This window comes from Piliocolobus tephrosceles, chromosome 11 (genome assembly GCF_002776525.5).
Source record: "Piliocolobus tephrosceles isolate RC106 chromosome 11, ASM277652v3, whole genome shotgun sequence".
Taxonomy (NCBI): Eukaryota; Metazoa; Chordata; class Mammalia; order Primates; family Cercopithecidae; genus Piliocolobus; species Piliocolobus tephrosceles.
Window position 1 is genome coordinate 37,325,879 of NC_045444.1, and position 13,041 is coordinate 37,338,919.

Consider the following 13,041-nt stretch of genomic DNA (forward strand, 5'->3'; position numbering starts at 1 on the left):
AAATCCAATCACCCTTCAAATTCTTAACTGCTTGGCCCAACCCCATCGACAGACCTACTCCAACTCCACAAAGCAAAATTAGAAAGAGAAAGAGCCTCGTGCGTGGATTTCCACCATTATTTTTAAAACATTCACTCCCATAACTGAGAGAGATATTAATTAATTTGTTCTTACTGGTTGAAATCTGCTGGAGAGAAAGATGACAACAGGAGGAACTATACTTACATCACTCATATTAATTGCATTTGCCTTTGCCAAAATAATCTGGGGGATATCAGGCATGATGTGGACTTTGGTTTTATCAGCCTCCCATGCTTGTTTGTAGAGATGCTAGGAAAAAAACAGTGTAAATTAGTGTTTAAAATCTTAAAAGAAGCTTACTTAGTACATACATATCATTGTACACATATATATCAATATGTCATGTGTTTTTATTAACTAGGTTTAAATTAATTTATTCAATATTTTTGAGACAGAGTCTCACGCTGTCACCCAGGCTGGAGTGCAGTAGTGCAATTATGGCTTACTGCATCCTCCACCTTCCAGGCTCAAACAATCCATCCTCCCACCTCAGCCTCCTGAGTAGCTGGGACTACAGGCATGTACTACCATGCCTGGTTAATTTTTGTATTTTTCATAGAGATGGGTTTTTGCCATGTTGCCCATGCTGGTTTCAAACTCCTGAGCTCAAGCAATCCACCTGCCTTCATCTCCCAAAGTGCTATTATTACAGGCATGAGCCACTGCACCTGGCCCAGAAAAAATTTAATGGAAAAGTTGCTTATTCAAGCAATACAGTAGGGAGGATATAAGATGGAAAGTAAAAATGCTTTATCCCCTTACCTTACAGCATGGAAGTAGCATTTGCCTCCTAAAATTTTCTATGTACATTAAAACACACATATAGTCCTTTAAAAATATACATGAAGTCATATTCTACATCTTGATTTTTAACTTAATAATAGAGACATCTTTGAACAACTTCTTAAAATAATTTATTTCATTCATTTGTAGAGCTACATAGTATTTCATTAGGAGGTATAATCTAATTAAGTTAACCAGTTCTCTGTTGATGAGTATTTAACTTATGGCCTCTAGCCTTTTTCTACTACAAGCAATGTGATGATCCTTGTGGTGGACATGGAGATGTGCCACCAATATACCCATTCAAGGAAGGACCTGATTCCCCAACTTTTGACAGTCTCTAGTCATCAGCTATCTCACTCAAGAGCATGTGCCTCCCAGATAACCACACTCAACAGCTCATCGAAGTGGGTGTACAAAGATCTAGCCATTTCAGCTCAATGCAGGTCTCTACTACAGAGACACTTGAGAGCCCTCTGTGGGACTGGGCAAGCCTTTGTCATGCCAGCATCACTGTTCAACTTCTCCCGCCTAGTCCTTCCTCCCAAGGACTAGGATCCCTAAAAAATACTCTGCACTCCAATTTTCATCTCAGCATCTCCTTTCAGAAACCCTAAACTGCAAACATATTCTTGTGTGTATGTACGTATGTATATCTTTGCACACATGTATAAGGATTTCTACAGGGTAATGATACCTGAATTTTAAATTTTAACAAACATTAACAAATGGCCCATTAAAAGTTTGCTTTAATAGAAACTCCCTTACAGATATTGTGTGTAACACAGCTTTGTAATTTGTGCAAATGCAATAGATGAAAAATGCTATCTCTTTTAGTCTGTCTTAATTAAAATAAGAATAACCTTCTTCTGGACTAGAGGTTGGCAAACTTTTTCTGTATAGACAGAAATTCTTTAAATTTCAGGCCTTGTGGGCTACAAAACTGCTGTCTTTAGCTACTCGACTCTGCTGCTGTAGTCCAAAAGCAGCCAGAGACCACACGCTGACAAACAGCTCTTGGTTGTGTAACTGTAAAACTTTATTTACAAAAACAGTCATTTTTCTGAACCTTGTTTTAGACCAGCACTATGCAACAGAACTTTCTGCAATGATGGAAATGTTCTGCATAATCCAATATGGTAGAACTCGATTGAGTACTTGAAATGTAGCTAATGTGAATGAGAAACTGAATTATTAATACGATTTATACAAAGATAAATCAACACATGTGGCTAGTAGTAATAGTATTGGGCAGTGAAATGCTAGTGGAAAGAGCAGTGCCTAGTTATCAGAATCCCTATTCTAGTCCAGACCCCGCTGTTGACCTGCTGTGTACCCTTTTGGGAGGTGCTTTGCTTCTCTGGGCTGTTCTTTTCTCAATTCTGCAGTGGGAGGATTCAACTTGATTATTGATGTCTCTCAGTGCTAGTGCATCTTAGTTCTATGATTCTCCTCTTGGCATCATTATCCTGAAATGTTAATCACTAACACTGAAAAAATAGATATCCTCATAGTTTAGATTCTAAATCTTAAAAGAGGCACAGAAATTTGTGCCTTGTCTTTGAGGCAGGTCCCTTTCAAGGAGATTGATCTCCACAAATCATTCAATTCTCTGAAGACTCCAGGGGGTTTACTCTGTGGCTTAGCATAATCCAGTTCTATCTTTCTAGCACAACTAGGGCCATTATTTTCTGCAACGGTTTCATGTTTAGATCCAAATCGTCTTTTTCTCTATTATGTTAATCAAAGGCATTTCTCATTTTGATCTACCAGTGCTGCTGCAGTTATTTTATTATTTTTAACTTCAAAAACAGATGTTCAAGGTTGATTGTACTTGTTGGTTTTCATCTCTTATTGCAAATCAATGTAAAAATGGAGAAAGGCTTTTCTAAAAGCTGGAATAATTCATGACCCAAGGGAACACTGATGTAGAACAACTGCCCTCAAGATTGCCCAGAGAACATTCTGGTTTGAAATGCTGCTACAGCCATATAATCTTGGAATTTTCTTTGATCCCATCAAAACAGAAAGGAAACTGGGCTTTGCCGGGTGGTTTGCAACACCAGCTGCCGTCAGGAAATCAGCTGATTCAGTGTTATGAGTGTCTATTAAACCTCACCTTAGACAAACAGGACTCATTTTCAAGAGGTGCAATAAAAGAAAAAAGTCCCTATTTATTTGGTTATGCCAATAAGATAGGATGGTTCATTGAAGATTTGAGACTACTAGTTAGAAATAATTCCTATCTTTTTTTTTCTTAACCACAAGACTCTTTTTCTAGGTAAAATAACCTCAAGTGTGATGCCCTATAACCGTATTAGCAAAGCCTGTGGATTAAATGTAAGTTATACCTGGATTCTCTCTGATGCATATGAAACACTGCATTATTAAAAGACTTACTTCGTTCATAATTTTTGCATTATTCTGGGCCAAAACCATGTTCATCGAGTCCATCAATGTGGAATACTTCAAAGTGTCTGGGTGCTGGCGGTACTTCTTTTCACTAATAATCTCCATGGCTTTCTTGTTTTTCTCCGCTTCCAGGGAGCCCAGAGGGAGCCATCCAATGCCCTTCACGAAGTCAGCATAGTCAGCCTTGTACTGATTCTGCAAAAGAGGAAAAGAATGAGAAGAAACTGAAACTTTCCAAGAATTCCAAGTGTGTGTTTAATATTCTGTAACTTCCACTTCATTTGTAACTTTTCCACTTCAATATTTGCTAGAATATTGGTATTTAGCCAATAGCATGATGAACTTCAACCATTTCGTCCCTAAAATTTTATCCTTTTTATATTTCCTTGCATGATAAATTTAAAAATAGGCAGAAATGTCTTTGTGATTTGTTTTTCTCAGTGCCTTCATAAAGAAAAAGTACTAAGAAATGCCACTTAGATTCATCTGCCAGGTGACTGTTATCTCCTTGAGAAAAGCAACTATGCTGACCTTTCTTACAAAAACTCCCAAGGCCCTTTGGTTAATAGATGACTCTGGAAACCCCATTTTTCCCTTTCACTGTCTTTGATCACCCACCACCATTACAATTCCCTCAGGTATGCCAGAAACCTTCCTGGTACTGTGTGTAAATTTCATGTTTTGCTCCTCAGCTTTGACATTTCTCTCTACAACTGTACCACGGTTGCTTTCATTCAGGCACTTATTACCTCCCTGGCAATTAATAGCTCAGTCCTCACATTCCCAAAGATAAATGTAGGCTTGCTTTGGGTTTGTAACTTAATTCACCTCTCCAACCATCAAATGGCCTCTTTAGCTAAATTCTTGGCTCTATTCCTTCTCAGTCTTTCTTACATTTAGTCCAAAAGCTGCATCAGTCATCACCTTCTCAAAAAATTTCATTAGTAAGGTAGGCAATTGCAAAGTTAGAAGTGGTAGAATGAAACCTGGTTGGGAGGGAGGGGCTGGAACTATCAGGTTATCTGATTTCTTACTTTCCCTTTTATTCCTCTATTAAAAGCCTATTATGCTTTTGACCACCTTTGCTAGATATATTTCTTTCAATACACTCTTTCTGAAATGAAGTTCCATTTGCCGTTGTGGAATTCAACATCCAACAATGCTCACAGCAACAATAGTAGAAAACAAGACTTTAGTTTCTAGAATTGATCTCCTTTTGTTAAAAGACATGAATTAAATCTAAGGTAGCAAATGAAACACTATGTTGGGAAACAGCAGATGAATTTCTTTCAGGATTTTCAAAATGTCGTGACTTATGGTCTTTCATGGTTACTCATTATCCAGAGTAAGCGCTGTGCAAATGTGGCTTTCACATACATCACTCTGAATCTGCATCCTAGTTTTGGCCAATTCAAAGCTCATGGCATCGGGAAGCATGTTGTAGGTATGGATCACGTTCCTGTAGTTGGCGTTGGTGGCCACTTCCTGAGACTTCTTGGCAGCCACCACACTGAGCATGTCCACCGGGGTGTGGAAGGAGGTCTTGGATTTCTCGTATCCCTTCTTGTACTCCCGGTCTGACTGCATCTTGGCCACCTGCATGAAGTGCACCAGCTTGGGGTCATCTTCCAGGCTCCGGAAGCCAATATGTTTCCCTTTGGCTTGTTCATAGGCTTGCTTGTATTTGTACTGTGGACAGAGAAGACATGATGGTGATGAAAATGGCAAATGAAAGAGAACAAAGTACCATTCACTAGGTGACATTAGCTTTGTCTTAGATGAAGGGTTTTAGAGCTACTCTAAAATTAGAAGGGAGGCACTCGTGAGAGGCAGGGAGCAAACTTCTTTTTACTTCGATTTTGTTTTTCCCAGACTTGAATCCATGGAAAGAAAATAATCTCAGAGTTAATTGAAGAGATGTGTACTTAAATTGGTTTAGAGACATTCAGAAAGCAGATTTCCCCACTCGGCTGTCTAAGTGACAGAAAAGGCTGCAGGTATGATTTCTCATGGTGCATCTATAAGAGAGGGCCTGGCCATGGGCCTCCTGGTAAAACATGTAGATTGCATCTTTACATTTGCTTATAATTGCACATGATTTGAATAGACTCTAAAGGCTACTTGTTTTAACAAGACTCAGTCACTACTTACATTAAATAATGAACAGATGATTAGAGAGTACTTGGATGAGGTGAAGGGAGATGTCTTGTGTGTCACATGGGATGGCATTCCCACCAGCCCTGAATGGAGCTGACCACAGCTCCTACATATACACAAGCTTGGTGCATTTGTTCTTACTTGCCCAGCCCCAAAAAGGCCCAGTGGAAGCACTTACATCACTGGCAATGTCTCTAGAGGCTCTTGCAGCCTTTATTGCAATGGCATCAGGTCTCAGGTCATATCCTTTCTTCTTTTCTTCTTCCCAGCCAGCTTTGTACAGTTTCTAAACAATAAAATAGAAAAACAACAGCATCTTGTTATTGGGGTTAGAATAGAGGTCCTGACTACAAAGTGGTTGGCATGTAAAAAAGGCAGACATAAGTATCGGTTCCCTTTAACCTTCTTCCCAGCTTTTGCTGTTGTTAATCTACTTACATCACTCATGGTGATTTGATTTATTCTGGAGAGTAAAATATCTGGCGTGTCAGGCATGACATGAATGGTGGTCTTGTCCTTGTTCCATTTTTCAGTGTAGAGCTTCTGCAACGAGAAAGTCAGGTGCATGATTTTACAGCAGGACAAGTTTGATCCAATGCTAGCAAGAGGAAGAGATTTACATCTACATGGTAGAAGAGGTTAAATATTGATATTAGAAAATGGATGAAATAACAAAAAGATGAGCCAAGTAAACTAAACACACAATGAGAAAAAAAATTGTTGAATAAGGCAATCCTCTACTACCAAAGCACCAAATATACCATCTTGCCCCCACCGCACAACCATGTGGAGTTTTGTGGTTCTGTCACATTCTTAACATGCTGTTGAGCGATGACCTGAGGGGGTCGCTATGAAAGAGAACGTGCTAAACATGATGCAAGCAATGGAGTCCCCTCCCACCAATGCCATCAAGACGATCAGAAAGATAGAAACACTGAAGGAGATGATGGGGCAGTGCCAGGCTCAGTGGCATGAATATCATGAGGGTTCCCTGGGCAAGGCTGGCAGGTGAGTCCTTACCTTGTCCATGTTCAGCTTGTTACTCTTGTTAAGTGCCTGTTCCATTGTGTCCATGGCGTACGTGAATTTCAGCTTCTCAGGGTGCTGTCGATACTTCTTCTCACTAAGAATCTCTCCTGCTTTCTTTGCCTTCTCCACATCTAGGGACTCTATGGGGACCCAGCCGATCCCTTTCATCCAATTGGTGAAGTCAGATTTGTACAGATTCTTAACAATGAAAAAAAAAATCATTTCAGAAATAGTCAGGGCTTGGGTTTCTTTGGCTACATGATTTACTTACAATCAAAAAGAAAAAGGGAAGCTGGGAGGGGGAGAATAATCTGCTTTTTACTCCCTGCAGTCTTTCAGAAGAAATTAATTATAAAAGTAATTGCATTCATAGTGGTTTTGAACAGGAAATCCTGACCCAGCAATTCCTTTAAAAAGTTAACTTTCTTCAGAAAAAGAAATGAAAAATTAACAGAATTTTGCACTGGAAGGAAAATTATATAACACCTATTTGAGCCTCCTAATTTTTCATAGACAATATCGTATGTTTGGCTCTAACACTAACATTTTAAATATATGTGTATGCATATATATAAAATTAACAATAAAGCTACCTATAATTTAAATGAGTGAAATCCTAAAACTCCAAGTTCTGGAGGGAATCCTTAATTACAGTGAGTGCAGCCAGGTGTGGGATGGAGTAAGTGGTTCCTGTTTTTCCCTCCCACCCATTAGAAATGGATAACAACTTGGTAACCAGTACATACATCGCTCTGAATCTGCATGGCATTCCTGGAGTGCTCCACATTCAAGGCGTCGGGCAGGAGAGTGTAATGGTGGTATGGCTGTCTGTAGTTGGCGTTGGTGGCAACCTCCTGAGATTTCTTTGCAGCTGTCACACTGACCATATCCAGAGGTGTGTGGTACTTGGTCTTGCTGGCTTCATAGCCCTTTTTGTACTCACGATCAGACTGCATTTTGGCCACATTCATGTAGTGAACCAGTTTAGGATCATCCTGAAGACTGCGAAATCCAACTTGCTTGCCTTTGGCTTTCTCGTAGGCCTCCTTATATTTGCACTATTTGAAAACAAAAGGCAGACAGAAGTTGGATAGCATAGAAGTCTGATATAAACTGAATTTATACAACAAATAAAGCAAAAGCCAACTTCAGTCTGAATCTAGGTAACATTGAAGTTTTTTTTTTTTTTTTCTGTATTTTAAAATAAACAATTAGCAAAATATTTTTAATGGCTCATCTTGAGACCTGCCCTGGAGATCATTAAGAATGGAATAATGGAATAGTTTATATTTATACTCTTCATAAGTAGATTACTTGAATAACTCAAATGTTCCTGAGAAGTTTGCTTATTAAGCATTTGATGTACCCTTTTTTTTTGAGACAGGGTCTTGCTCTGTCCCTCAGGCCAGAGTGCAATGGTGCAATGATGACTTGCTGCAGCCTCTGGGGTCCTCCCTCCTCAGCCTCCCAAAGTGCTAGCATTAGACATGTGAGCCACCATGTCTGGTCAATGTATTCTTTTTACTATATTTCCAGTATTAATTTGTATTATCTTAAAAAGTATTTGCATAATTATGAGTAAATTTCAGCCCTAATACAAATTAGTGTATTAATCTTGAAATTAATGCATTTTTACTCTATCAAGGCATTATGTCAATTCATATACGAATATAACTTAGTTTGTAAAAAAAAAAACTAAAATCTTGTTACGTAATTAACTATAAGTAATTAACTAAAATCCTGTTATGTAATCCATGGAAATAGAAATATGAAAGACCAGAAAGAATTAGCAAAATATTTTTTCTGGTTTTCCATGTTTCTATTTCTATGGGTTTTTTCCTTCGTGGAAATTATAAAATTAAAACACTGAATTCTTTTAAAATACTTGGAGACTTTTCTAATTTAGTGATATTTTAGTATATCATGACTTTTTTCAAGACAAAATCCAAATAAAAAGTGGCTTTTAAGTTCATAACAATGATACTAATGAAAGTTTCAAATACTTCACAGTTTTTAAAAAGAATTTTCTTCTTTGTAATAACTTTATTAAGCTTTTAAATATGTGAAAAATATTTTAAGTGAGGCAATATAAACAATGTAATTGGCAATTAGAATTTTAGGAAGTATTTTTATATTGTAATTTCTTTATTGCTTCTTTATGTAGTTGATACAGTCTTATACATCACATACAGATTTTTTTTTTTTTCTTTTTTAGAGATAGGATCTCACTCTGTCACCCAGGCTGGAGTGCAGCAGCGCAGTCACAGCTCACCGCAGCCTCAAACTCCTGGGTTAAAGAGATCCTCCCATCTCAGCCTCTGAAATAGCTGGGACTACAGGTACACACCACCACACCTGGCTAATTTTTTTTTTTATTTCTGTAGAGACAGGGTCTTGCTATGTTGCCCAGGCTGGTCTTGAACTCCTGAAGTTTTTTAAACAGACAGGAAGTTTCCTACTTTTAAATTAGACTTACATCACTAGCAATATTCCTTGAACTTTTTGCAGCAACAATTGGGATGGCATCTGGTCTCAAATCGTAGCCCTTGGCAATGGTTTTCTTCCAATCTGCTTTATAATGAGCCTTCAAAAAAGTAGAGGTTATTTTATTATTTGACATCATTAAAAGAGGAATGAAACAGAATGCCAAAATGTTTCTTATAAAACATGTCATAATAGATCCCTTTCTATTAAGACAATCTATGAAGTTATGACTATTAGTTTGTCTTTTATGTATATACTTGATTTGATTTAAAAGGATCAGTAAACTGTATACACAGTATAATCTCAACTGATCAAAAAATGTATATGCTTGTATAACAAAGCAACAGAAAGGTAATGCTTTGACTGTTGGATAACAGAAGATTTTCATTTATTTTTCATAATTTTCTATATTTTCCAACTTTTCTATAACATATAATACTTTTGGAAAAAAGTTTCTTGTAATGAAGCATTTCAAGCTTATAGAAAGATATGAATATTAAAACTAAAAATCCAGATGTAGTACAACTCAGCTTTAATTGATCTTAATGCTTAAATATTACTTAGAAAATGCTTAAATATTACTTGTAAAAATTGTTTACAACAAAAAAATTTTGTCACTTTTGACAATAAATTGATACTTTCTATAATCTTGTTTATCTTAAAGCATTTTTCTCAAGTCTCTTACTGTACTATGAAGCCTAATGAACTAGAGAGAAATGATCACGCTTTAGAGTGCATTATGCGCTTTAAATGAACCAAAAGCACAGGAATGTATAGTTGGATATGAAACAGAGCCTAAAAACATTGGAAAGAATGACTAAGCCATCTTTTATGAAATTAACAATTTATCCAAGTTTTATTATGTTTTTAAATTAGGATTTATATCTTTTTTTAAAAAAAAAAGGAAACAATTCATAATAGTGGATTTAAACATTACCACCAGTTAGATGTCTAGACTACTCAAGAGAGGTTAGTTACATACAAAAAAAGAGTTTGTGAAGAAATTTTTGGATGTTTTAATAAATAATTAAAATAAAAGTTGTAGAAAGCAATATTTTCCATACTGCAGACTAGGCACTCTTGTGTTTTCCAATCTTGTCTGTCTCATGGTCCTTTTTTTTTTCTTAATAGGACACAACTTACTTGACTGACTTTATAACCCACTAATGAGTCACAGCCCATAGTTTGGAAAAGTCTGCATTAAACAAAATTTTATTGTGGCCCCCTGGGCTCATGTTGTATGGTTAAGGGTTTAATGTGGAGACTCAGGGTCCACACAGAGTTGCACCTCCTACAATTCTCAGGGCAAGAGTTGCAAAGAACCAGAAAGGAAAGGCCCATGTAGGCAATATTAGCACCAGGCCAAATACTCACATCACTCATGTTGAGGGCGTTGACCTTGGCTTGAATAAACTGAGGCAATTCAGGGTCAATAGTGTACTTGTGCTTCAGTTTCTCTCCCTCCACCTTGTAGTTCAACTAAAAGCAAAGGAGACGGCATGCACATACCATTAGCTGACATAATGTAAATTTCATCAAGCGCAGACTCCTTTAAAAAGGAAGGCTATCATTTGTGTTTTCCATTTATGAGACGAACGCCTACTCTGTCGTGAGGGAGGGGCCCTGGTAGATGCATTTATGTTCGCATTCTACCAGTATTTATTGGACAGCACTGTTGGTCAGGCAGGGTGGTAAGTTCTGTGTTTAAAGAGGTAAGGAAGACAGATCTGTCCTGTTCGAGATTATTGTCCAATACAAAGGACAGACATAAAACATGTAAACTACAAACTACCACTAGAATTTGTGATGTGTTATCAATGGAATAACTGTAGCAAAGAAACAAGGATGGTCAGTAAAGCCACTCTGCAGAGGTAACATTTACGCTCAGACTTGGAGAGAGGGGCAGAGGAAGAGCATTCGGGACCCAAGGCTGGAAATGTGCCCGGGTAGACACGGGGGTGGGGCAGTATTAGACAGAAAGTACAGAAGGGGCCACAGAGAGGAGGGTCTTTTGTCAAGTTGATGAGTTTAGATTTCACTTCACATTCAAGAAATTCCTAAGAGGTTTCACATATAAGAGGGATATGCTGGCCGGGCGTGGTGGCTCAAGCCTGTAATCCCAGCACTTTGGGAGGCTGAGACGGGTGGATCATGAGGTCAGGAGATCGAGACCATCCTGGCTAATACGGTGAAACCCCGTCTCTACTAAAAAATACAAAAAACTAGCCGGGCGAGTTGGTGGGCGACTGTAGTCCCAGCTACTCGGGAGACTGAGGCAGGAGAATGGCATAAAGCCGGGAGGCAGAGCTTGCAGTGAGCCGAGATCCGGCCACTGCACTCCAGCCTGGGCAACAGAGCGAGACTCTGTCTCAAAAAAAAAAAAAAAAAAAGAGGGATATGCTTTGATTCGTGTTTTAAGACAGGCTCTCGTGGCTGTTTGACACCATAGGCAGGGAGTCCAGATAACAGGTTATAGAAGTTGTCCACACGAGCCATACAGAAGCTGGAAGTAGGGTTGGTGGCATTTGGGAGCAGGCTGGCTGAGAGATATTTAGGAAGCTGATTCAGCAGAGGTACTGGATGTGGGAGTTCACACAGGGAGGTGTTAACAGTTACTGCCAAGTTTCCAGCTTGAGTAACGAGGTTGATGTTGATAGCATTTATTGTGATGGGGAAGACTTCATATAGTGAGTGTACAGTTTGCCTAGCTAACTGGAAAAACACCACGAGAAGCGACATCTCGCTCAGTACAAAAGAAATCAAGAGAATTGACACCATTTATTACCCGTAAGATAGAATTAACCCTTAGACATCTGTGATAATGTGGGGACAGGAGCTAAAATCCATAGATCTTCATATCGAAGGCAAGCAAAGCATTTCCCCACCTTCCAAAGTCTGGGGCTAAAATACAAAAAGTCTTTCTTTGGTTTTTACTTACCCTTCTCTTTCTGGTGGAGGCATTTTAACAGAACTCTAAAATTAACAAGTCATGTGAGGCCCTGAGCATTATAATTACCTTCTACAGAAAGAATAAGAGTCCATATAGACGTGGTCTCAGAATGAGATCCCAGACGACTGCAAATAAACTGTTTATCTCCTCCCCAGAGGCCTCATTCTAAGATTGCCTCTCAGAGCATGGAGCTATTATGCGAGGGGATTAGGACATTATGCCTCTTCTCTCTGTGGCTAGGTAGAAATACTGCAACCCAGAGTAATAAATAACTTGTTTTACAATTCATAAAGAGCCACAGATAATAATAGTAATAATGTCATTTCATATGTATAATGCATATCTGCTTATGAATAGCACAGGCTCTCTACGTTTGGAAAACAAAGCAAATTTGGAATAGTCCCGCGTTTTCGTCTCCCTATTTTTCCCATGTTCAAGATCCCAGTTGCTTCAAAAGGCAGCCCTTTCTCTCACACCTATGAAAGCAGTTTATTTGCTAACATAGATGCATCCTCACGCATTGAATTAACAAGGATGGAGGAGCGGCTCAGACACGTGTGGTTATTTACGGGCAAATCCTTTTGAACGGAAAGCACTCACATCACTTAGCTGCTTTGTGTTATGCTGAGCCAACACCATGCCCATGGAATCAGGCAAACTTGTGAACTTGATGGTATCTGGGTGCTGTCGATACTTCTTCTCATTTAATGCATCGCCTGCTTTCTTGACCTTCTCCACCTCCAGGGAACCAATAGGGATCCATCCGATGCCCTTGAAGAAGCTGTTATACTCGTCTTTATACACATTCTGTAAAAGGGTAAGCTCATATGAGAAGATACCCTGGAGAATATTCAAGGGATGTTTCTGGGATCTGCAACTCTATCCAAGGGAAATGAATAGCAACTCTTCAGCATGCTCATGTCTGACTGTCTGTCACAGAGCTTATCTGGAGTGTGGTAATAAGAAGAAGCTGTTCTGTTGTTAAAGTGCATTATACAATACAGAAGGGAATCTAGGTCACGTATTTTTGTGGGTACTGCTAAAAAAATTTTTTTGTCACTTTGACAATAAATTGGTACTTTCTATAATCATTGTTTATCTTAAAGCATTTTTTAAAGTCTCTTACTGTACTATGAAGCCTAATA

The 13,041-nt window shown here is 38.5% G+C and overlaps 1 protein-coding gene across 1 annotated transcript in view; it reads right to left on the reverse strand.

Moving 5' to 3' along the window:
- The window catches only part of NEB (nebulin), a 215,414-nt gene that overhangs the window by 135,910 nt on the left and 66,463 nt on the right, over positions 1-13,041 (reverse strand). Inside the window, exons 38-47 of the mRNA XM_026453974.1 lie at positions 12,497-12,703; positions 10,321-10,425; positions 8,939-9,046; positions 7,209-7,520; positions 6,454-6,660; positions 5,872-5,976; positions 5,612-5,719; positions 4,654-4,965; positions 3,265-3,471; positions 226-330 (exon numbers count right to left, since the gene is read on the reverse strand). Of these exons, the coding sequence (XP_026309759.1) occupies positions 226-330; positions 3,265-3,471; positions 4,654-4,965; positions 5,612-5,719; positions 5,872-5,976; positions 6,454-6,660; positions 7,209-7,520; positions 8,939-9,046; positions 10,321-10,425; positions 12,497-12,703 (1,776 nt within the window). The remainder of the gene's footprint in view (positions 1-225; positions 331-3,264; positions 3,472-4,653; positions 4,966-5,611; positions 5,720-5,871; positions 5,977-6,453; positions 6,661-7,208; positions 7,521-8,938; positions 9,047-10,320; positions 10,426-12,496; positions 12,704-13,041) is intronic.